The sequence below is a fragment of the Trachurus japonicus genome, chromosome 10 (assembly GCF_045865225.1).
Source record: "Trachurus japonicus isolate A0001 chromosome 10, Traja_1.0".
NCBI lineage: Eukaryota > Metazoa > Chordata > Actinopteri > Carangiformes > Carangidae > Trachurus > Trachurus japonicus.
In genome coordinates this window covers 5,528,577-5,554,362 of record NC_140916.1, presented here as the reverse complement: position 1 = coordinate 5,554,362, position 25,786 = coordinate 5,528,577, and the positions used below count along the sequence as shown (strand labels likewise).

Below are 25,786 nucleotides of genomic sequence, written 5' to 3'. Positions count from 1 at the left end.
ACACTGAGTGGGGTTGCTTGTGTGTGTGTGGGTGTGTAGGTGTGTAGGTGTGTATGTGCGTTTTCTTGTAATGACAGTCAACCTTGTTTTTCATTCCACTTCAGGTCGATACTACATATGAGACAGAGTATAGTTTATGAGAGCGCTAATAGCCCGAGACAGCAGTGACCTGCTTATGAGTTAGAAATGGATGAAGCACAGATCAAGTGTGTGTGTGTGTGTGTGTGTGTGTGTGTGTGTGTGTGTGTGTGTGTTCACATGTATGTGTGTATTCGCATGCATGTTAAATAATAAATAATGAGTTGAATCTGTGCGATGACTTGGCGCATTAGAGACCCCCTGGACAGAAGGTCAGACTTTGCAAATGCAGTATGTTTCAATTTTGATGATGCACAATGTTCATGCTATTTCAGCTTAAGTTGATTCAACCCAGAATTTCATATTTAATTGAGTGGGCTTCTACAGTAATTTCTACATCATACAGAACTCTTTACCCTGTACGCCCTCAGCTCAGATAGAAAAACTTTGTTTAGTGCATAAATAATTAAACAAATTAAGGAAAAGCAACAAAAGAGCATGGCCTGCAACAGTATTTATACAGTATTTTCTTAATAAACTAAAAAATGTTTTTCTCTCTGACAATAAATGTTGTGCCCCCGTTCAGCATTGATCCAATTAGCCTGAATGCTCTTAACTCATACTTAAAATAAATTAGCTCTTTGTCACATGCACAGGAGTCAACTTGAACACTGGTGAACAGTAAAAGTGAATATTCCTCTGTTTTGTGACCCCTTGTCATAGGTTTTAATGTACAATAAGTGTTTTTCTCCACTCAGATTGCTTAATTAGAAGAGTTTTATAAACACACGAAGATAAAACATGAACAATAATTGCTGAAAAGTCTCAAAAACAAAGCTTGATGTAACATAACATAGATTTGAAAGAACTGACACATATATCATAACTTTACGGCTCTTTTGAAACGGAATAACGACAGATTTCCTGTTTTCAGGATGTGTGGCTTTTTCTTCTTTTGGGAATAGGTGGCGAGGATTTTGGAGAGACTCTAAGACTAATAGACTAATTTGACTTGCGTCAGAGTTTAAACCAACGGACCCAGAAACGGCACCAGGGTGTTATTTATCTAACAATCTCCTCTTCTCCTCCTCCTTCTCCCCCGTCTCTCCATCCAGCACTCTCAACAACAACAACATCACCCTCATCCCGCTGTCCAGCTTCAACCACATGCCCAAGCTGCGGACGCTGTGAGTATGACACACACACACACACACACACACACACACAGACACACACTAGAAAACTACTTACATAAACTACAGACGTTGATGCACATGCACTCTGTGGTTTCACGTTAACACATACACACATGCACGTGGATGAATTACTGCCCAGTTTCATGCAAACTGAATAAGAACAGACACACAGTGCACACGGTGTTCACTTTCACACACACACATACACACGCATACACACACACCATGGCAGCAGGGTCTGTGTGTGATCATCTAATCATCCCATAATAAGAGACTAGCTCTTCTATTGTTTCATGACTGTGAATAATCATGTGGCCATCACACACAAACAAACACACACACACACACAGAGAGAGATACACATGGAGATGGATACAGTGACATGTGCATGTACCACACACACACACACACATACACACACATACATACACATACACACGCACACACTTGAGTAATGGCAACCTCATTAATACCACAAGAAAGGCTTTTTAAGACTCTATAGTTCAATCTGCTTTGATTCATTAGAAGAAACCTCATACACTGATGTTGCTGATGTGAGCGCGGGCACTAGCCGTCGTCAAGGCCGTGGCACGACATCTCCAGGGAGGCTGCCTACCCATAATGCCCCGGGAGACAGTGTGAGAGAGGCAAACCGTTGGGTTGCGTTCCTGGTGGCCACACTGGGGTCGAATTTTGCCAAACCAGCTTGCGCATGGGAATGGGATTTCCTCCCCCCAAATCACCATTTTTTTTTTTAAGAGGCACTTGTGTGGTCACATAGCTCTACTTAACATTCACAAACGGGGGAATTTCTAAATACACAACACAACTGAAAACAAGCAGGACAACAGCGGTCCATTTATCTTTTACGACCACGTCTTCTGTTCAACTTTTGACCGACGGCGTGTCCGCCAGCAGCCGGTCACATGGCATCGTTTGGATATTTTTCTGCATACTGCTGCAACTCCAGTGGCAATATGGCTCAAAATCAGCCTTTTAAAATTGGATTTCAGGCAGCAGCACAACTACACAGTTGCCAGGAGATTGAGTTACTAATATCCAATATCTTTTAATCAGGAGCCCTCGTCCTTTTCTGTTTTCTGTCAACACTGAGTGACTGTCTCCTCTGATTTCCTCCTTCTTCCTCTTTGTTTTTCGTCTCCTCTTCAGTGTTTCTGCTTCATCTCTCCTTTTCCTTGCTTATTCTTTTTTTTTTTTTGCATCTTTCTCACATTAAGTGCTTTTCGTTTGCCATCCTCATCTCTTTCTCTCCCATTGTCATTCACCAAATTGTCTTCACTGGCTCTCATGTTCTCCGTGCTGCTACAGTCCAGCTTATTCTGTTACTCATCTGCCTTTTCTCCTTCTCCTTCTTGTAGGTTCCTATCTTTTCTCTTCCTCCCTCCTCCTTTTCTTTCACATCTTTTACTGTATATCCAGTCCATCCTTTCCCTTCTCTCCTGCGTTGCTTCTTCTCGTTGGCTCCTCTTGTATTAGATTTGATGCCTTTGGATCCTGATATTGAATAAAAACTACTCATTCAATCAAATGTTTAGAGATGTCCCTGATTTGATTGGGAACTTTGAGAAGTATATGTAGGAGGTTTCTCTCTCTCCCTCTCCATCTCTCTGAATCCTCTCTTTAAATTGAATGGCTTGGCTTATGGCTGCGTTTACGTACATTTAGTTCCTTTTATTCATTTATTCTCATTCTTTCTCTCTTTCTCTGTCCATCCATCCATCCATCACAAGTCTCTTCTTCCCTTTATCCCTCTTTTTTTCTGCAGCATCCTCCTATTCTATTAGCAGTAATGATATCACCTCATGGTGCCTCTTATTCAGAAACTTGAACCAATGAAAAGATTAGAACTCCCACAGCTTGTGTGTTTGTGTAATTCACTGCACTGAAGATGTGCCCGCTATCTCTCTGGAGAAAAAACACACAAACACAGACACAGACAGACTGACTGATTGACTGACACACACTCCAAACACACAAACACACACACATTCATCGAAACAACATGCAGTGTCTTTACTCATTCGCATCCAATAAGCACAACAAACGCTATCACTGAGTTACAGCTACACACACACACACCACACACACACACTTTCTCCAAACCCCCTGCCTGTTCTTATTCTCCCCTGTGTTTTAATCCTACTTGTCAGTAATTAAGGCTGAGCCGGGGGTGGGCCGGGACGTGGCTATCTCCAGGCGGGGGTTTGACTATAAACTGGATTTATAATGGGAGAGCGGTATTAAAACCCACTGCCCCCGCTGCTAGCATCAATGAGCCCATCTCTGTTCCATAACAGGATTTGTCCTCTGCTTTATTACAAAGGGAGGCCTGTCTTCTGAAAGGCTAGATATCCCGGCTGGCATATAATACGCTGACAAGACATTCTGCCGTTCATCCTCCCTCCCCTTCCTCCCCCTCCTCATCCCTCTCTCTCTCTCTCTCAGGGTGTCAGACTCAGCCAGTTCAGCCCGTAGAGAGTCTCAGCTGTGTGAAACAGCACCTGATGCGTCCTATACTGAGCTCACTGCCTTTTAATTAAATCCTATTATTGAGAAAATGTAACTTAAATTGAACCTTAATGTGTTTAAGGTGTCATTTCAATTTCCCATCAGCCACTTAACGTAAAGATTTGATTCAGTGATGTTCTCTGATGAGAAAATCTTAAGTCATAGAATACACTGCAAAAAATCAAAATCTTTCCAAGAATATTTGTCTTATTTCTTGTCAAAATGTCAAATTTTTAGTCAAAACTAATCTCCTTCCACTTAAAATAAGACTCATCACCTAAAAATGAACTTGTTTTTAGATCATTTTCACTTGTTTCAAACACATTTTCACTTGAAAAGTAGAAAGACTTGCCCCACTATCAGATTTTTCTACTTATTTCCATTGAAAATATGCTTGAAAGAAGTAAAAAGTGTCTAAAATCAAGCTACTTTTTAAATGTGATGAGTCTTATTTTAAGTATAGTGAGATTTGTTTTGACTAGAAATAAGACAAATATTCTAGGTAAGATATTTGATTTTTTGCAGTGTAGAATAAAAGATGTGCAGCATTCAAACAAATAATCAAATACAAATAAACATATTTTTTCTACAGTATCTATCTACACAGACACATCTGCTTTTATGCTCCCATGCAGGTTGTCAAATCATTTTCTGAGATTTCTGCCTCCACCTCATTACACTGAACGTTGATTTCAGTGTAGTTTTCCTCAAGTGACATCTCCTTCCAGAAACTATGTCCCAGTTATTCATAATTATTGACAGACTGTGCTGTCAAGATTTGGGATCTGCACTACTTTTTTTTTCTCTTTTTACCTAAAAAAGAAAAACAGTCCTTATGGAAACAGTTATTTTTGCCTTTTTGTGTTGGTTTCCTCAAGCAGCAGCAGCGACGACGTTGGCTCTGTAAAAGCACCGCAAACAAAATCTCATTCATCTCTCTACCGCTGGAGTAGGGAAAAGGAGAAGAGACGTATTGGAGGGAGGATAAAGATACTGGAAGATATAGACATGTCAAACTAAAACTAAAAGCTGAAAGGGTAGATGCATGTGACAGAACAGGCATATGAAAACATATTTTCAAATTATCTTTCTCAGAGGATCGATAAAGACACACCTCATATTATCATATTATATCTTGTCACTACTACAGCCACTATAAAATCAAATGAGGACAACCAAAAGCCATCCAAATAAATAAAAATATATAGTTTTATTTAATCTGTTTACTCAGTTTTATTCTTTATTCTTTTTCTTCTACCCTTTATGTCCACTCTGTTCAAGTCTGAACCTGTCTTTCCCTCGTCTCTTCTTCCAGACTTATCTTCTTCTTTCCCATCTCTCCCTGTGTTGTCCCTCTGCTGTCTCTGTCTTTCTGCATAGATTGTGATTTAGCCGTATGTGTCTTGTCTCTAGAGGGAGTCATATTGTCACAGACCTTGGGGGAAATGAGAGCTGAGGATATTACTTTGTGTGTGTGTGTGTCTGTGTGTGAGACCCTGTTTGTGTGATTGCGTGTGTGTGTGTGTGTGTGTGCGTGTGTCATCTCAAGACCAAAGGTGTAAGCTGTGTGAAAAATAAAACCTATTTGAACACATTTGCTCTGCCTGAGCTCAGTTTAACGCCGCACTTTTTTGGTTTTCAGCCTTTTACAATCAAAGGTTTTATTGTGGTCGGGGTCTTATTATTATTATTATTATTATTATTATTATTCACTGATAACTGTCTTTAATTACACATAATAACTAATGTCTTACTCTCTCTCTCCCTCTTTCTCTCTCTCTCAGTCGTCTGCACTCAAACAATCTCCACTGCGACTGTCACCTGTCCTGGCTCTCTGATTGGCTCAGAGCCAGACGGGGCCTGGCTCCCTTCACCCAGTGCATGGCCCCCGCCCACATGAGGGGTCTCAACGTCCCTGACGTGCAGAAGAAGGACTTTGTATGCAACGGTGAGTTAACATTGACACACATAAGAGATGCTGTTCAAACATTTCAGCACCTCAACTTCAACTGAAGGTCACCCTGAGGAACACTCAGTACTTTCTGTGACGAGACACACAATGAGGGTATTACTACTTCCTGCATGAGTACAAATGTTTAAATACATTTTTGTTATATAGAGCATTTAAAAAAACATCAAAAGAAAAATCTAACCTGTAAAATAATGATTCCACTTCAAAATGGAGACAAAAGTTGAATCATCGGGCAACACTCGCACAATACATACAGTACTTGAGGGAGAGTCAAGTAGGCGCTCACAGTTGAATGTGCTGCTGCTGACAGCTGACGATGAGGCATACAACACCAAATGTAATAAACCTAAAGGCCATTATTACAAGCAGTATTGTTATCGACTGCAGACAGCTCAGCACCGAGCACAGAGTTTATAACGCTGAAGGAATTACACCGTGTAGAGCGCATAATCAGCCAAAAGGCCGGTATAAGAGGAGTGGTGTTATCAGCTGCAGATAGTATAGGCGATGTTTATAGGCCTCTGATTCAGCTCTCTGTGCTAATAGACTGTCAGGCTGCTCCCTCTTTATTAGCCTTTAGCCTGTCCAAACCAAATCTCTCTCTCTCTCTCCTTCTCTCTCTCTATCAAGGTCTCCCTCTCTTTCCATTCTTTTCACCATCCGAGCTATTCACACCCTTCCTACGCTCCTTTCATCTGGTTTTCAAAATCAAACATTTTGCGACCAGACGATAATTTGTACCAACATTAAGTTTATGTCGCAATTTCTTCCTGTTTTCCAAGAGAATTAAATTCCTGGCAGATTGAACAAGGCGCCATAACAGCGTGAGGACAATCATGAGACATTAAAGTTCCCAGAAACGGAGATAAAATACAAAAACTGCATCATTAATGCTAATAGTGAGAATAGATTCTCTAGGAGCGAGCCACCTCTCTACAGTAACAAAAGCCAGTGTCTGTTTCATTATGTCCAGACTGTGATACTGTTTATCACCGTCTACAGGTCCGACCCAGACAGAGTCGAGGACGTGTGTCCCCCAGGTGGCCGTGTGTCCGGCCAGCTGCAGCTGTAACAACAACATAGTGGACTGTCGTCGCAAAGGCCTCACAGAGATACCAGCCAACCTTCCTGAGGGCATCGTGGAGATGTAAGACCTTCATCTTAATTCTCTTTAAATGTTCCAGCGTCCATTTTCTAGAACAATGCATGTTCTTCACAGCGTTTGTGCACCTATTTTTTTTTAATATTTGCCAGTTATGATCAGTCCTTTTTTTTAAATTAAAGCCCCTGTACAGACTTTTCATTTAGTGTTGATTTTGGCGGCCCCTGTAGACGAAAGCGGCGGAATGAAGACTGCATTTCCCACTGTCATGAAGACGTTTGTGTAGATTTATTTTGACGGGACTTGCTTTTTTTTATTTTTTAGCAGCGTAATGTATCTGTTCGTATCATTTCGTCAGTGGTCCGACCCGACCATGCCTTCCAGAGGTATAGAATTAGACTACTTAGAAATAGCCTATCTTCACACTGATGGACTCATTTGCTGTTGTAGGTAACAGAGACACATCAGCAGAAACCAGAGACTTTTGCCTATCCAGTTAAAAGCTCCGTACAGGGGCTTTAATGATATTTAAATGAAGTTCTTTGACAACAATGATTAGCACGTTGCACTCATTGGCATACTGGACATTCAGTGCCATATATTTTACTGTCAAGCTGCTTATATGGAGAAGTTGAATCACGCTGACGGACTAGACGAGACTTCCAGTCCAGACTGCGGCAGACAGACCATGGGGTTTTGCAGTGGTAATCTGTTTTAGATTGCAGCCAAACTCTTGCTTTTGACACTCAGACAGACTTTGCCTCCTCTTTCTCTCCTCCTGTTTCTTCCCATCTCTTATACACATATCTGAACACACACACACACACACACACATACACACTCCGGTGGGACATGTTTGATATCCGTATTGAACGCTTTGCCCTGTTTGTTTGCACAAAGGACAGCTGCTTGATTGCTCTGTGAGTAAAGGAGCAATTCTCCCCCGCAACGCCACACCAATACTGCTATACCTCTTCAGCATAAGTAATAGATTCACACACACACACATGCAGACGCACCAGTTTTGTTTATACAAACAAAATACGTACTTAAGCACAAATGCATTTTAATGCCTACTCACACACACACACATTTTGGGAGACACACATACTGTATAGGCATTTTGATCAAGCCACAGGCACCAAACATATCTGATGAAATGTCTCGGACACACACACACACACGCAGACACACGCAGACACGCACACAGGATTAGCATTGAATCCATTATAATAAATGTTGTTGCTGCAGCCAGAAACAATAGGGTATAATAGGATGATGTATTGTCAGTCCTCCAAACGGGACAAAGTCATCTTTCTGCATGCTGGTGGCAAGGATCACTGCCAAATGTGTGTGAGTGTGGTTGTGTATATAGTGTGCACTGTGCGTGTGTTAGTGTTGAATAGTGTTAATCCGTCTTCTGTATTGAAATGTAATCATAAAGGAATTTAACAAAACAAGGTTTGTCTCGAGGCATTTAACTTCATTACACCTTTCATTACACCTTAAAAGAGATGTGTGTGTTTGAGCGAGCTTCGAGCATTGTGTGTCTGTCTATGTATGTGCGTGTGTGTGTATTCATACACGTCCTGTCCCTTCTTGTACCTGCTCACCTGCCAAACCCATCTCCTCTTCCTGTTGTCATTTAATCACATCTTCACCCCATGGATTTTTTATCAAGCCTCTTAAAATGTCTTCCCTCTAATACGTTCTTTGATATTGAATCCCTAAGTGTCTTTGTGTCAACCTTGTTGTTGCTGCCCCCGGTGTAATTTGTAACTTGTTGTGTTTGCAGATTGTCTTTGTCAATAGCTGTACATCCTTGATTTATTTTGACCCCTTAGTTGAAGTAAGACGTTGTTGTCCGCTGCCAAACCCTGTGAGGTGCCGAAATTTAGAGAGAGGTGAGAGCCAAGAAAAAGATATGCCTGTTAGGGTTGTGTTGTGTTCAAAGGCAGCGGGACCTAAGAGTTACGAAAGATAGATAGATAGATAGATAGATAGATAGATAGATAGATAGATAGATAGATAGATAGATAGATAGATAGATAGATAGATAGATAGATAGATAGATGGATAGACACATACATACATACATACATACATATATACATACATACATACATACATACATACACATATGAAATTTAGAGAGGGGTGAGAGCCAAGAAAAAGCTACCTGTTATGGGTCGTTCAGACCAAAAGCGTCAAAAGCGTCAAAAGACGCTCTTGACACTTTTCCGCGACGCTGGTGGTCTGAACACCCTGGCGTTTTGACGCGCGTCAAAGAAGTTGACGTCGGTTGTGGTTGGTCATCCATTTAAAGGGGCCGCAACATCTACACTCTGATTGGTTGCCGCTGCTCCGCATCATCGCTCATTAGCATAAAGTTCAGGAGATACAACCTTTGACGCTCTTCAACGCTCCTCGACGCTGGTTCTCATTGAAAATGAATGACTTCCGGCCACCGCGACGCTCTCGACGCTTTCGGTCTGAACGTACAGTTAGGGTGGTGTTGTGTTCAAAGGCAGCGGGACTAATGAGTTTCATTTAAAAACCTTGTTACAGAGCAGTACTTACAATAGATAGATAGATAGATAGATAGATAGATAGATAGATAGATAGATAGATAGATAGATAGATAGATAGATAGATAGATAGATAGATAGATAGATAGATAGATAGATAGATAGATATATAGATACATAGATACATAGATACATAGATACATAGATACATACATAGTTACATAGATACATACATAGTTACATAGATACATAGATACATACATACATACACACATACATACATACATAGATACATATAGATTCCAAGGATATGGCTAAAGAAAGGAAAAGAGGGATGGCGAGTGGAGGTCAAGAGGAGGACTGGGTGTTGGCTGAAAAGTGGGAGGAGAGGAAGAAGAAGGGTGGATTAGTTCCCATTTATCATTCTGACAGCTGACCCTGTGGCTGGCCTTGGGACCTCACCGCATCTCCCCCTCTCTCTCTCTCTCTTTCTCTCTCTTCTCTGATTTTTTCCTCTCCTCTGCCCAAGTTGTTCACACTTTTCCACTCCTCTGATTTCTCCTTTCTCTTTTGTCGTCCTCTTATTTTTTTCCCCCACCCCACTCCCCTGCTTACGGCGAGTCTGCTACGCGTCTTTAACTTCCTTATTCCCCCTCTCCTCCTCCTCCTCTTCCTCCTCTTCCTCCTCCTCCTCAGCCTCAGCCTCCTTCAGCTTTTGCTTGCTTTGTCCGTTTCCTCTTTTCAGTCTCATATAGCAGGAACAAGGAGACATGAAGAATGCATGAGCTACAACAGACGAATGTGTTTCCGAGACCATCAGGAGAGCAGAAACTAAACTACAGTACATTTCCCCAAATGTGGGCTGTGGGCCTAGTTCTGATGGCTCCCCACATGATAATAGAGTAATACTACCAGTATGGTGTAATGAGTCTGCAGTCTCCTGGAGAAAGAGATGCAATAAATTCCCTTTGGCCCTTCGCCTGAAAAAGTCAAGGAACTGAGAATATGTTCATAAATGCAGTCTGGCTCCGTCTAAAGAAAGAATCCTATATTAGCCTAAATTAGCCTGTGGCTACAATCCGGCGTGCTTACGATTGTTTCGTTCATGAACTCGCATTGTCCCATTTTAAAAAATAAATTGAATTGAATTGAATTGAATATAGAAGATTCAAGATAAGTAAAATATTAGAAATCATAGTGATAAATGTACTGCTAAGTGACAGCAGGTTTGATTTAGCCAGTTAGCTCGCTGTTATGGAAACATCTCTTCCTCCTGAGCGCTCGCTGAGTGAACAGATACTGTACTGTGGTCAGCCGTCCAGGTTTACGTGTGGGTTGCCAGATTCAGAGGGCTGGTCCCAGGTAAGCTTATTATTACTACACTACTGCTGCAGAAGTCAAGTCAACATTTCACACTGTGGTGACCTTCACCGGTTCCTGCTGCATAGCAACGAGCAACCTGCAGAAATATTGTGTAGACGCTGATTGGAACAGTCACCTTTTGAACCTCTTTGTGCACTTGTGTTTGGCTTCAGGTTGTGGAGGGGGCGTTCATGAAAACCAGCGATTTCTCCCTCCTCGGTGTAATTAAAGGAGAAAATGAATGAAGTTTTGCATGATGTGCTGCAGATTTTCTCATTTCATGTTTTAGGGGGTGGAAATCTTCTTTGAATTAAGGTTTTTATAAAATAAATGTTTAAAAGGTTTATTAAAGATGAACTAACTCTTTTTTTCCCTCACCCTCTCTTTTCCTTCTCTCTATCTCTCTCTCTCTCTCTCCAGTCGTTTGGAGCAGAACTTGATTAAAAGTGTCCCAGCAGGAGCCTTTACTGCCTACAAGAAGCTCAAGAGGATGTGAGTCTGTCTGGCTATAAGAGCATACATTTAAACACACACACGCACACAAGCGTACATACACACATATGCACTGATATTTGCTAAAATACGTTTAATTTATTTATTTCTGTTTTGTTTAATTGGCTCAGGTGGCTCCCAGCCAACTTCAGATCTGATCCACTCAGTGAAAGGCTCATGATAAATAAATCTATCACCCTGACTCTTGTCCAAAGCTTTAATGATATTCACAGGCTTTGTTGCAGCGCTAATATTGTTGCCTAAATTAAAATAAATAGACTAACAAAATTACATTAGGAGAAAAATAGTGCTGTTACTAGACATTTTTCAAGGCTAATTTGATTACCCTTATTTGAAATTTCACACATATTTTGAGATTCAACCACGTTTTCTTCTGTTAAGAGTCACACCAGTCGACCTCAGTGTTATGCAGATGTGGTTGAAAAAACACAGAATTGCATCTGAGGATTGACACAATGGGAATTTTCAGCAACTTTAAATAAAATGAATTAATCAGTGAGTTTATTTAACAAATGAATAATCAGTTTCAGAAGTCTGTAACATTTACAGACTGTGAGCGACATACAGTGCACTGGGTTGCTGTCTGTCGCTATGGAGCTCAGTGTTTCACCCACACGGAAAAAAAGTCCTTATCATGCAAATGTCTGAAATGCCAGATATGCAGACACACACACACACACACACACACACACACACACACACACACACACACTCAGAATTTCAACCTCGCCCAAAGTGTTAAATAATAAATTGTGAATGTGTGTGACATGAACTGCACTTAACATGCCACTGCCTCCAGTTTCTCCCTCTTTCTCCCTTTTTCTCCCATCGCTTCACTTTTTCCCCCTCACCCTGTCCATCACTTGCTCTCTCTCCCTCTCTCTATCTCTCTTTTCTCTCTCTCTCTCTGCCCCTCATTTACTTACACATTCAACCCCTCTTACTTTTTTTTTTTTTTTTTTTACCCTTGTCTCAACGCTTTGACCTCTGCTGATGTATTCTCTCATGATCATTTGTCAGACACTTCTAGGACATCCACACAGAATGAACCCTATTACTGTGTATTGCAGTGTGCACTTATCTCCTCCCTCTCTCTCTCTCTCTCTCTCTCTCTCTCTCTCTCTCTCTCTCTCTGTCTTTCTCTCTCTCCGTCTTGCTCTCTCCCCCCAGTGACTTGAGTAAGAACCAGATTTCTGACATTGCTGCTGATGCCTTCAGTGGCCTCCGCTCACTCACCTCACTGTAAGTATGACACACTTAACCTGCACGAAACCAACCCCCAATCACACGCACACACACGCACGTGCACACACACATACACATACGCGCGCACACACACACACACACACACACACACACACAGGTATGCACACAAACACACATCCAGACAGCAAAGTAATTGCGTTCCCAGACATTTAGCAAATAAAAACGTTGTCGCTTGTCAGTGTTGACAACTGGAGCACAATGCGATTGAGTGTTTGTGTGTGTGTGTGTGTGTGTGTGTGTGTGTGTGTGTGTGTGTTTGTAATTGTATGTGTCTGTAATCACCCAGTGTATATGAGTGTGTGTGTGTGTGTGTGTGTGTGTGTGTGTGTGTGTGTGTGTGTGTCAGTGTGGGTGATAAGAACATGAAGGACAGTTTAATTTGAATCAATCTGGAGCATGAAAATGAGACAGACAGTCAGACAAGAAGGGGCAGACAAGGTGAACTCTCCTGGGTGTTAAGACTGAACACACACACACACACACACACACACACAGACACACACGCACACACACATTTACATGGAAGCACATAGAGTGGAGTCGGTTGAACGGGAATGTCGCTGTGAGGCACGGCTTCTGCAGCAGAGGCCGACTGAGCCGTGATGTAGCAAAAATATAAAATTGCTCAACTGAATTAAATGGTTGCAACTGCAATTGGAAGCACATCTCAAACATAATTTCAGTTTTTGACAATCAAATGAGATAAAAGGTCCAAAGCAGTGTGCTTAGTGAGAAAAAGCTTCGGCGCAGAAATGAATGTGGTGTGCTTCAATTTCTTTTTTTTTTAATAAATTAAAAAGTTGCCCCATTGGAAAGAGACAACTTTTTGTCTTCGATTGCAGCTCTCCTACACTTCTTCTCACTAAAATAGTTTTTCCAGCCGAGTAAGCTTGATGGCTTTTTCACTCCAAGCAGATACTGTATATAGATGGTCTTCCTTTCCTTTTCAGAGAGCTGAGCATTAAGTGGATGTATATACAGAACATTGGTTGGGAAAGGAAATAACAAAGGACATCTTGGTTTTCAGACTCATGTGATTGTTTTGTCATGGTTGGCTAAGTGTCGGCCCAAACAGCTCCAATGACAGTTAATGTTATTACATGCTCACAATGAAACAGATGCATCTGTCGGGAAAATCTTATCCGTGTGATTCAGATGGAAGTTTAAAAGACCAGTAGGCAAGTAGCGTTATAGCACCAACTATCAACACTGAAATATTACTCTCAGCCATCCTATGTACAATTAGGGTTGGGACGATATGCTTTTCTCCCGATTCGATTCTTCTATGTACGATTTTTTGGGTGTCGATTCGATTTAAATTGCGATTCTACGATATTGCTGATTTTCTCGATTTTTAGTCTGCATTTTTAACACCAGTGAAACAGTTGAATGATTTTGATTGTCTAAAGACTATTCCAGGAACCATATTTCCCCCCAAAAATACACATCACATGTGTGTCAGTTTTTAAGATTTATTCAGCAGCAATATACATGTTTACTCTTTTTTCAAAAGAGGCAAAAATAAAAGAGTTTAGAAAAAGCAGGCTTCTGAAACCTTTCTGACAAAATGAGATATAGACTGAGGTAAACTGCTTCATTTTAACATTTATCTGCACACAAACACTGTAGGAGCCTATAAATTAACATACTCCATTATAAAGTGAACTTAAAGGGATAGTAGCATTTTTTTAAAGTGGGGTTGTATGATCTACAAATAGCCCCTAAGTACTTTAATTGCAGTAGAAGACTCTCTACACTCCTCCCGTTAGCAACGCCAGCCCATAGCCCTGCCCAGAGATTTACAACATACAGTGTTGTGAATGGACCCAAAGAAATGGCCTATTTTCGTGGCCTAAAAGAGGTTTTACCTGAAAAAAAATACACAGTTCCATTGTTCACTATAATACAATTTTTTCCAGCCCCTCAAAGTGCAGAAAAAGCGCAGTTTTTATTTGGACCTTAAAAAAATGCTACTATCCCTTTAAACCCTTTTAAAAACCTGGACTCTCTGTATGTAAAAAAGGCGAACAAATGCACATTGCACAATCGCGATACTTATGTGAATCGATTTTTTTCTCCCACCCCTATGTACAATATGAGTGAATTAATGAATGAATAAAATACCATAAGATTTCCTGACTAGGCTCTCTCTCTGCTGGCAGACTGTATCAAGAATGAGGAAATGTTTTTGCTCCATTGTGTTGCAGCCTTTAGATCACATACTCCTAACCTGTAAGCAAAAGCCTTAGAAAACGCTGTAACCTAAACGGTGTTGTTGTGACTGTCCTGTGCAGGGTGCTGTACGGCAACAAGATCACTGAGCTGCCCAAGGGATTGTTTGATGGACTGGTTTCCCTGCAGCTACTGTAAGTACTGTCTGTGTGGTCTTTTGTTGTTTAGTGTGTACCTGTGTGTGTGTGTGTGTGTGTATGTGTGTGTGTGTGGTCCCTCCAGAAAACAATGAAATATATTATTCAGTGAGAGAAAGAATAACAGACCCAAACAAAGGAAAGCAGGAAACACCGTACTCTGGAGGATTTGTAACCGTCTGGTCCAAAAAAACGTCTATACGGGCTCAGTTTCTTTTTTCCAGAATGGTCTGACTCCTTTGTTGTAGGTGATTTATTAAAAAGAAATATATTTGTTTTGTTTTGTTTTGCAGAGCGCCGGATTTCATTTGGCTTCACAGTGTAAGGCCTGCAGGTTTTAGAAGAAGAAAAAAAAAAAAAAACATAATTGCATGCCTTAATCATTGAATTTTTTCTGAAAATACTATTTACAAGAGCGCATTTACAGTACAACTTCTATATGACTGACTCGTGTTACTCATGTTATGACAGATGTTAATCAGTATCATTTGACAGTTGCCCTTAAGCTGTCGGTAATCTATACCAGTTACAACTGAGGCAGCGTAATGAGCAGATGTGGCTGCTTTTATGTTAAGACTTGATTTTTTTCCTAATTAAAATGATTTGGCGATTTGGCACCAGCGACTCATATCTACACTACATTACCCCTGGACCATAATCACAGCTCGGCCCACTGTTATAGATCCTTATTGCTTCAATATATGGTGGTAATTTCATGAGGAGGAGAGCATGAGGCGTTTCACCCACAGTCATAGTCACAGGAGCAAGTCTTGTTAATAATCACTGTAGTGCAGTAGCAGCTACTGTAGAAACGCCTCTTCATGCATTAACCCTCCATCTGTCCTTTATAATGTGTGTGTGTGTGTGTGTGTGTGTGTGTGTGTGTGTGTGTGTGTGTGTGTCTGCAGAGGTTGTTCTTAAGTGATCAACATGAACCAAATTGGTGCACTGTAATAAAAACCGTAATCTCCTACTGTTCTTTCGGTATTTAGTGTCTACAAGGAGGAAAACTATTAGTTGTGAGTAATTCCTCATAGGCACAGATTCAAGCTGCATGCAGCAGTGCTTCAACGTGCAGTTAAAAAAAAAAAAAAAAGGCTCCTATAATGGCTACAACGCTGGTACTGTATGTGGCATATGGTCCTCACAAATGCCGCAGTCCACTGCTGCAGAAGCAGCGAATGTTCTGGGCTTTTCCGTCGTAAAGTGAGGCGAAGCAAAGAGAATGAGGATGAGTGAATCTAACCCACAAACACCTTTTACGGGCTGAGGTGGATCATTGGGATGCACGGTGCATAGTCTCCAACAGAGAAGGAGAGATAGAGAGAGAGAGAGAAGGGAAGGATAGATGGATAGATAGAATAATGGATGGATGGATGAAAAGGGAAAGATGGAGAAAAAAACATGCAGTAAAGACGGCGAAGAAGAAGTTTTAAGTTTGTTTTTTCCAAGTAAGTCCCAAGTATTTCTGTCAGAACATCATTAACACTTGGTTGCCCCTAATTGGAAAAGCGCTTCCCTCTCAGACCCCGGCCGTCACGATGCTGCAGTTGTAAACTGTTCAACACTAAAACACCAAATGTTGAATATTTGTCTGCACATGCATGCATGCGTGATCCCTTAAATAGAGCGTTTCTGTGCATTTGCAACTGCATCAATCAGTGGATGCATAAAGTATAATGACTTGTTAATATTCATGTCTCGCCACATCGTTGGTCAGTTGCACAAAAAGACACCGAGTCGCTCGCCTGCGGGTGTTGGTGCTCGCTCAGCAGACACACAGTCGGAGGGAATGTGTGTCTTATAGTATCTCACACCACCACTGACAGAAGAATTTGTCAAGAATTTCCAGATGCTATTCCTACCATATGGCACTATTATTATGAATTATATATTATTAGCTTTTGCTGGTGAATCAAGCAGCATGTCAACCTTCCATGACAAAGATGTGTTTATTGCTTTGTATAGCTAGCGGTCGGCTGTTTATATTGTCTGCGCGGCTTTGTTTTACTGGTGCAGTTTCAAGTAATTAGTTCCCCCTGTGAGCTGCCTAATGAGGTGTGGATATGTCGCAGAGCAGCATGTGAGTGCCTGTGTGTGTGTGTGTGTGTGTGTGTGTGTGTGTGTATGTATAACTAGGCTGTGTCAGTATAGGCGCTCGTTAGGATGACTTGAGGTGATTAAGCTGAGCTGCTGTACCAAGTATCGAGTTAGTCACCTGTCAAACAAAGAAAAGAGGGGGAGGGGGGACAGGAGAGTACGTGAGAGAGGTGAAAAAGCATAGAATAAAACGAGAGACGGAGAAAGAGTTGAGTATTGCTTGTTGTGAGAAAAGAGCAAAAAAAGATGGAGAACAAGAAGGACAAGCAGCGAGAGACACTATGTGGATGTATTAGCTAATGAAGTGCAGGTATGAAAAGACGGAGAGACTGAGGGAAGGGTGGAGGTGAAAACCCTTCCTGTCATTTACCTAATCCCTCTATCACATTTCCCATTTCCCCATCTCCCTCTGTCTCTCCTCCATTTTGACTGACAGCCTCTTTCGCTTAAATGTATATCTATGTAATGCCAAATTAAATTTTCACCTGTCCCTTCTCTGTCTCACTCCATTATTTCCTCAATCCCATCTCCTCCACTCTCCCATCTCTATCTCCTCTCTTCCTCCTCCTCCCTCTTTTCCTCCTCACCATCTGTCTCTCCCATCAAAACAAGATATTACACCACTACCCCAACCCAACAGTGGATATTCCCCCTCATGCTACAGAAGAGAAAGTGAAAATATATAAAAATGCAATTTTCAGATTTATGGGTCACGGCCAGAAAAAATATAATCACAAGTGTGTGGAAAGGGAAGAAGAGGTGGGAAATAGTGAGATGAAGAGGGCAGTGGAGAGAGGTAACGGTTTTGCATCTGGGAAAAATAAACTCTCTCATTATCCGCGTATGTATTCATCTTTTGTGTTTGTCGGTGATAAAGCTAAGCAAGTAAAAGAAAACACCACTAAATAAGCCATGCTGAATGGTTCCTCTTTGTGTTTCAGGCTGCTGAACGCCAACAAAATCAACTGTTTGAGAGTTAACACCTTCCAAGACCTGCAGAACCTCAACCTGCTCTCTCTGTACGACAACAAGCTGCAAACCATCAGCAAAGGACTGTTCGCCCCTCTGCGCTCAATCAAGACCCTGTGAGTACATACATACTGTTTAACAGAGGAACACCGGCTCGGTTCAAGCTGCATTTTTGATTGATTTTTTTTTGTCAATTGAGAGCACAAAGGTAGGTTTCAGATATTCAGGGCTCCACATCAATCGTCATGATGATCAAGGAAAGATGTAGCAGACAGCAGCAGTTGAGAGGGGCGGAAAAAAATGCAAAAGCTTTGATGGATTTTGGTTCAATCATCAATCAGCAAAAGAGAGGAGTCACAGAAGGTTGTAAAGTATTACTAAAACACCACTCCTCTTTCCTTTCTCTCCATCCCTCCTCTCTCCTCTCTCAGTCATCTGGCCCAGAATCCCTTTATGTGCGACTGTCACCTGAAGTGGCTGGCTGACTACCTGTTTGACAATCCCATCGAGACCAGCGGAGCGCGCTGCAGCCACCCCAGACGGCTGGCCAACAAGCGAATCAGCCAGGTCAAAGGCAAGAAGTTCAGGTGCACAGGTAGGTTCTCACAGACACACAATCGCACATGCAATATAATAATAAACACTCGTATTAATCTGTTAAAGTGTCAGGATGTACGGGCGGAACAGTCTCTCTACATCTCTACATCTCTCTCTCTGTGTGGTGGTTTTGAGTTACTGTTATTTCCTTTGATACGAGCTGTGAGTCTCACTAATTACAACACAAACCACTTCAGTATAGCGAAGCAGCACAGTAACTAACTCAGCAGGGATTGGCCATAGACTGTGATCGCCCACTTGTGTGAAATCATGACTGTGTACTGTATACACTTCACATTCTCACTGCTGTGACTCCTCACGTTGCTTTGTCTGTTTAAAATGCAATGCCTTTTTATGGTTTACTGGAAAACACGTGTTTTTTTTTTTTTTAATCCCTTTACAGACATTTTCAAACTGAATTATCTGAATTGTGCTAAAATGACGGTTACGGGCAAATCGTTTCCAACACGAGACCTCTCTCAACCACATTAGCTTCAACAGTGGATGATCGTGTAACAGAATACAAGACAAGGTTCAAACTTCACTACTTTTAATTCCTTTTATCAAGCGGCAGCACTGCTTTACAAAGAGCTACACACTGGGTTGTATAGCAGCAGTCCTGTTATGATGAAAGAGAAAGTACAAACAGATTTTTATATCACTGGAACAGTTGTTTCTATCAAAGCCGCCTTCGAAACATCGGTGTCCTGACATGACATTTTCCACCCCTCCTGTTTCCTAAAATGCTGCGGCCCAGCCTAAACCGGGCACGCCATTAATAGCATAACCAATACTATTACATGTCGATGGCTTTTATCCAGAGTGCTTTTCAGTCTCATGAGCACATGTGCTGTATTTTTAGGTTGGGGAGGTCTCAGTGGTGAAGGGAAAACCCCGAATGTCAGTGCTCTGCCCATGGAGCTAATCAAGATAACTAGATTACAAATGCTCCCGAAGCCGGTCCTCCTGGCAGTCGGTCCTCTTTGCTTCAGCCCCTCCTCTCTGCAGCCCCCACGCCTCTCCCTGCATCTTCTCTTCCTCTATATGGACCTGTGTTGGACATTTTTGCGCTATTTGGTGGACAGTTCTCTGTGTGGATCTGCAGCTGTCTGTTGCCTCTCCTATATCCTGTATGGACCCTGACCTCCCCCTGACTGACTGACTGAATGGTGCAGCTCTCTGTTGCCCCGCCTTCCTCCTCCTCCTCCTCCTCCTCCTCCTCCTGCTCCTGCTCCTGCGTGGACCTGCGTTCTGATTGGTTCGTGCAGCTGTCTCTTGTGCTTGATCTAACCATGTGGCCCCGCCTATTGTGACATCACATGGTTCCGTCAAGCGCCAGGGACCGCCGAGCACACGCCCACCTGCCTCTCCCAGCCAATCACACGCCTCGGAGCAAAAAAAAAATTGGAGGCTATAAACACCTGTTGTATGTTTGCAGCCCTTTCATGTGTAGGGTTTCTGATACATGGGACTATAACTGTGGTTGAAATAAATAAGGTAATAGACAGATAATCAGTGTTGTCCGCTGATAATCGACTGCTGTTCTACTTTTGGGCAATTTAAAAGAGCCCTGTGGAGTTTTTTTTTTAATGTATTTTGTCACCAAAAGTCATTATTTGCATTTCTGTGTTGAATCGTAAAGCAAATGCTGATCCAGTGTTTTTAATATTTGCGTTATTTGCAACCGTTCCTTGCTAGCTTGCAGTTTTCATTTTCCCTCTTCCACATCAGATCATTGCTTTGCACAAACTTTTTTGATCACTGGTGAAAAACTCCACAGGGTGCCTCAAAGTACAGTAGCTCCGCTTTCACCTCAACACTGCTCAGCTGTCGGCATAAATTTGAACTCTACACATCTTTCCTTCAACAGATGCTTTTGCCTTAGTGTTGTTTGCTTTGGGAAGTCTCTTTGTAGGGTTTTAAACCACATAAAGAGAAGTGCTTGGTTCACCTTTCTGGCTGATCTCCCCCCTCCGCCTCTGTGCAGACGTATTTGACCTTTTTCTTACTCCGGCTGAGGAAGAAAGAAAAACTTAAAAAACGAAATTCAACAACCCGACTTCCTTTCTTTGCTCTGTTGTTTTCTCTCCTTCCCTTTATTTCATTTTTTCTCTCCCATACTCTTTCCTTTCTGTCACCTTGCCAACCAACAAGGTTTTTGCGGCAGCCCAGAGACGTTATTTCCAAAATATCCCGCCGCTGAAAGGAGCTAGCCACATCCCATAAAAAGATAAGACATCATTTGGTGAGCGGTGATCATCCGCAGAGTTCAAGTCAAGGTTGCTCTCCGAAAACTCTCTCACTAGGAGGTCTTGGCTGGTGAACAATGACGAGCAGAGAACAGCAACACAAGGTGTGTGTGCCAGCCAGGAGGGAGTGGAGTCAGACTGAAAGAACAAGCGGTGTGTGCCAGCGTTAGAAAAGTCTGATAGGAGGCTGGTGAAAAACAGAAAAGGTTAAATTGATGGAGAGCAGGCAGACAACAAGGCTGGAAGAAGAGAGAGACAGAGAGATAACCGTGAGAAATACAAAGAGCCTATGTGGTGCTGCACAAATGCAAGTGCTGCATGATGTAAACCAGGTCTAGTCCACACAGGCACACACTGCTGGTCATAAATAATATCTGCTCGCATTATATCTAAATAACAGAAGTGGTCTCTGGCTCACCATGTTAAACAAAAACATCCGGGGTTAAACCACATTTATCTACAGGATGATTCCATAAAACCACCTGGATCTCTGTTTGTTAATTTGATTTACAGTGGTAGTAGCCGTATACTGCACAGCATTACCCTGCCCTGCAAACCGGCAGCATCAGCCCCCCATGCCTACCCTAAACAGAGCAGTGCCGCAGGAGCCGTGCAGATGAATTAAGATCGTTCATGTCCTGCGAATCGCTGGTTGTATTTAACAACCTCTGGCAGCTGAAATTAGAATAAAAGTTGAATTTTCCAAACAGTTAAACTCCAGCAGGAAGCGGGTATTGATAGCCTGGCAGTGGATTCAGGACTTTTGACATGGCTACATCTACATATGCGTGTGATTTTTTTTTTGTTTTTGTTTTTTACTACTGGCTGGAACTTTATTGGAATAATGTGTTGCCCTTCATAATGATGTATATACTATACAAGTCAAACATGAAGAACTTTATGTGTCTCTGGCATCTCCTCTCTTCCCCTCCATCATTTCTTCACTTTTTCTTTCTATCTCCTACGGTACTCTCCCATTTGGCTTAATTTACTGGACTTTTCGTCTCCCCGTGTTTTTTGTTTTTCCCGTTCCTCGTATATTACCTCATTTTCTCCTCTCTCTCGCTCTCCTTTGCAGGTCAGGAAGACTACCGTAGCCGTCTGAGCGGCGAGTGTTTCCAGGATCTGGTATGCCCGGAGAAATGTCGCTGCGAAGGCACTGTGGTCGACTGCTCCAATCTCAAACTGACCCGTACACCTCCGCACGTCCCTGAACACACCACAGACCTGTGAGTCACGCAGTGCTTCCCCCTTTTTTTTTTGCATGCACGCGTATATGACAAGACACGATGAAATATCAGATTGAAAGCCATGTGTTAAACTGCTCTAAAGTGAAACTGTAAACCACCACACGTCTTTAAACATACCACAGACCTGTCAAGAAATTTTTCACTTTCTCAACCACATGCACACACAAAAACACAAAGCGTGCAGGCTCTTGCAGAAATACACGAATGCATATATGCAATGCACACACACACACACACACACACTGCCTGTCTCTCTTCCTGTCTCTCTCTGTCTGCCTCCTTGTCTCTCTGCGTGCAGTATCATGACCGTCAGTCTTCATTTTTAGCTTCCAGACCAAAATGCCTCTCAACAGTCTTTTCCATCTCCCATCAAGTCCCAAAGGAGCCATCATGATGTCTGGCGAAGGGTCTCGCACTAGAATACTGAATAGACCCATGGATCATTCATTTTACCGCGGAAATATGGGAAGGGAGCAACAAATCTGATTGTGGGCAAGGTTAAAAAGTCTGTATGTGTTCAGCACCACTGAATACAAAATGCATACAGCTGATTAATCAATAAGTCAATCAACAGAGAAATAACTGGAACGATTTTTTGATTCAATTAATAGCTTGAGTCACATTTCAAGCAACATTTTTGTTTGCTACTTTTCTCTGTTCAGTATCTGAAATTAAACTACGCCACTGCCGTCGTTAGTTGCATGTTGTCTAAGAAAACGGTTACAGGTTTTCTGCTGCGTAACGATTCGTAATGCAGTGGCTCTAGTAAAGAGAGCGCACAACATCAAATGTAAGAGGACTGCTTGGATGTGATTTCAAAGACTTTAAGTTATAAAATACACTGAAACTGAGACCTAGAACTGTTGCCTCAAGACAGAGGTTGGCTGTTAAAAAAATCAGCAAGACCCATTTTACTTTCAGCACCTGGCTCTTGATTGAATATTCAATAAGCTAATATTTCCACACAGGAAATAGGAATCCAGCCAGAAGCGAAGTTTTTTGCCTAATAATGCTAAATCACAAGCAGCTTTACAGTACAATGTAGGTGAAGGTAGAGACTAGAGAGCATCTGCGATTGCCATCACTGTGCAACGAATGGAGATGCAGGATTACTGCCATTGTGGCACTTACAGAGGTTAGTTGTATAATGGCGAACTCAAGCATGGGTGCCACTTTTGATAACTAATAATGTCAGTTTCCCACAGACCATTAGCCCCTAATTCTTCTCCCTCTCTCTCTCTCTTTGTGTGTTTCTCTCTGTGAATGATTGTATTCCCCCAGATCTCCCTCCTTCTCTCCTTCTTTCTCTCTCTCTCTCTGTCCATTCCCTGGGTGTTTCATGTCAAATAGACTGTATACACTTTGTCCTTTATGGTTGGTTAGAGGGCACATCAAAGTTTCTGCCATTTTCGACACCCTCGCTCTCTTTCTGTGTTCTCTTCCCTTTTCCATATGAACACAACCGGCTATTGGGATGTTGACGGACACAAACATGTACACACATACACACACAAGCTGACAGTCGTGCCCTGTAACCTGCCTTATCAGGGGAAATCAAGAGAGGTCATGGCTGAGCTAAAAGCTTATATTCTTTTTTTTTTCCTGCTCTCTTTCCCTCGTCTGTCGATCTTTCTGTCTTTCTTTGCGACTCTTCCCACCAGCCGTTAAAATTCATGACACCAGCCTTGATCGTGTTCAGTGAGTGCTGTATGAAAGAATCAGTCATACGAGAGTTACTGTATACGCACTCAATAAAAACTACTGTGTATTCTGAGTTGATGCCGACTGCCCTTAGATCACAAGGTAAAGAGATGAGAAACGTTTTCCTCTGCCCTCTTTACATCCCAACTATGTAAATCTACCCCAGCAGTGAAGGCAAAAGGATTTTCCTGCTTCCTGCTGTAATGTGTCTTTTTTTAGTTTGTCTTGATCCAGGTTGATCCATCCTCTAAGTTCCCCTGTATCTCATTAGGAAGTATCCCCTCTAGCTGTACTTTCACTTTCTTTCCCCAATTTCTCTCTCTTCTCCACCTCTTTTACACACACACACACGCACACACACACACTGACGCACACAAAGAGCATCCTTTTAGCAGCACCCTTTTAGTACAAATTACCTCAATAAAGCAGATGTCTAGCTTCCTATCTCTCAAACTGTTTTCTCCTGGCTTAAGGCACTGTGGGTATTGATGACCGCATAGAAAAGATTAATTTCTCTCCTCTTCTCTTCTCTTCTCTTCTCTTCTCTTCTCTTCTCTTCTCTTCTCTCCTCTTCTTTTCTCTTCTCAAAATTGTTATTTTTTCCTCCCCTCTCTGATTTTGTGCTGCATCATACTCCAGCAGTCACTAAAGGCCTCTTAACCTTCATGCAGTCATTCCTCCCTGACATGCAGCCTCTCTCCATCTTGTTTTTGCCAGTGTGTGTGTGTACGTGAGTGTGTGTGTACTGTATGTGTTTGTGCATGGCCGTGTGTGTGTCTGTTCACTCAAAGCCCTTAGCTTCATGAAAGAATAAATGTCTAACCCGCGTCCTCCATCTTTCTCTCTGCAGGCGGTTAAACGACAATGAGATTGCCCTCCTGGACACTGTGGGGATGTTTAAGAAGCTGCCGAACTTGAAGAAGATGTACGTATGCATCCATGTGCATATATCTATATAAAGCTCTTCTCGTCTATTCAATATTCTGTGTTCAGGGCAAAGGCTTATCAGTTAAATCCATGCACGCATTTCTTCAATCCATCCTCTGAAAAGGAGGTGAAGAGGACCACTCATGGTAGTGAAGTGGACGATGAGGATATTGTTTGCTGTTGTCACGTCTAATGGGATCACACTCATTCAGCCTTGCTTCATCTTTTGCCAATAGAGAAAGGAAAGAGTAGCACTACAATTACAATATGAGTGAAACTAGAAACATATGGATGAGAACAGGTGGATGCACAGAACCAGAAATGAACAGGGGAGAGAAAGGGAAGGAGAGAAATGTGATGTGGTTGGAGGAAAAGAAGACACTAAGGAGAAAGGATGGAGGATAAAGACAAGGGGAAAAGTGTGAAAAAAAACAAGTGCATGTGAAAATGGCAGGTGTGAAAATAAAAGAGACATGAGTGAGGGACAGAGGGAGAGAAGTGGCTGGAGACAAGAGGATGAGAGGACACGGGGAGAGAGAGAGAAGGGAAGAGAAGAGAAGGGAAGGGAAGGGTGGGTCTGAGGTATGGAGGAAGCGAATATTAAATGGAAATAGAAGATGGGCCTTCAGTTCAGATTTACAGTCAGTCCTTATCTACAACCTACTCTAGGTCTGTGTGTGTGTGTGTGTGTGTGTGTGTGTGTGTGTGTGTGTGTGTGTGTGTGTCAGAGTGAGATAGAGAAAGACAGAGCAGAGCAGAGACCAGCAGTTGATTTATTGGAGAGGAAATTGCTAACCATCTAGCAGTGTCACTGACGATATAGATTGGCTAGCACTCATTTCCATTTTCCTTCTCTCAGTTCCTTCCCTACCTTCTTCACCTTGTCTCCTTTCCTCACTTCTCAGCCCTATACGTCTCTCTCTACGCCTCAAGATCTTAATCTGCAATCAAAATTAAAAAAAAAAAAAAAAAATCTTCCTCCTCTCCTCTCCTTTCCTCCCCAGCTGATAAAAGAAAGCAAAAAAGAATAGCGATGAATAAAAGCCACAGTAGTTGTGATGGATATCATCTCAACTTA

General features: G+C 42.1%; 1 protein-coding gene across 1 annotated transcript in view; it reads left to right on the top strand.

Annotated features, from left to right (window-relative positions):
• The window catches only part of slit3 (slit homolog 3 (Drosophila)), a 275,138-nt gene that overhangs the window by 187,903 nt on the left and 61,449 nt on the right, over positions 1-25,786 (top strand). Inside the window, exons 7-16 of the mRNA XM_085789009.1 lie at positions 1,194-1,265; positions 5,588-5,751; positions 6,778-6,922; positions 11,188-11,259; positions 12,451-12,522; positions 14,841-14,912; positions 17,957-18,100; positions 18,416-18,579; positions 21,909-22,059; positions 24,632-24,706. Of these exons, the coding sequence (XP_085645135.1) occupies positions 1,194-1,265; positions 5,588-5,751; positions 6,778-6,922; positions 11,188-11,259; positions 12,451-12,522; positions 14,841-14,912; positions 17,957-18,100; positions 18,416-18,579; positions 21,909-22,059; positions 24,632-24,706 (1,131 nt within the window). The remainder of the gene's footprint in view (positions 1-1,193; positions 1,266-5,587; positions 5,752-6,777; positions 6,923-11,187; positions 11,260-12,450; positions 12,523-14,840; positions 14,913-17,956; positions 18,101-18,415; positions 18,580-21,908; positions 22,060-24,631; positions 24,707-25,786) is intronic.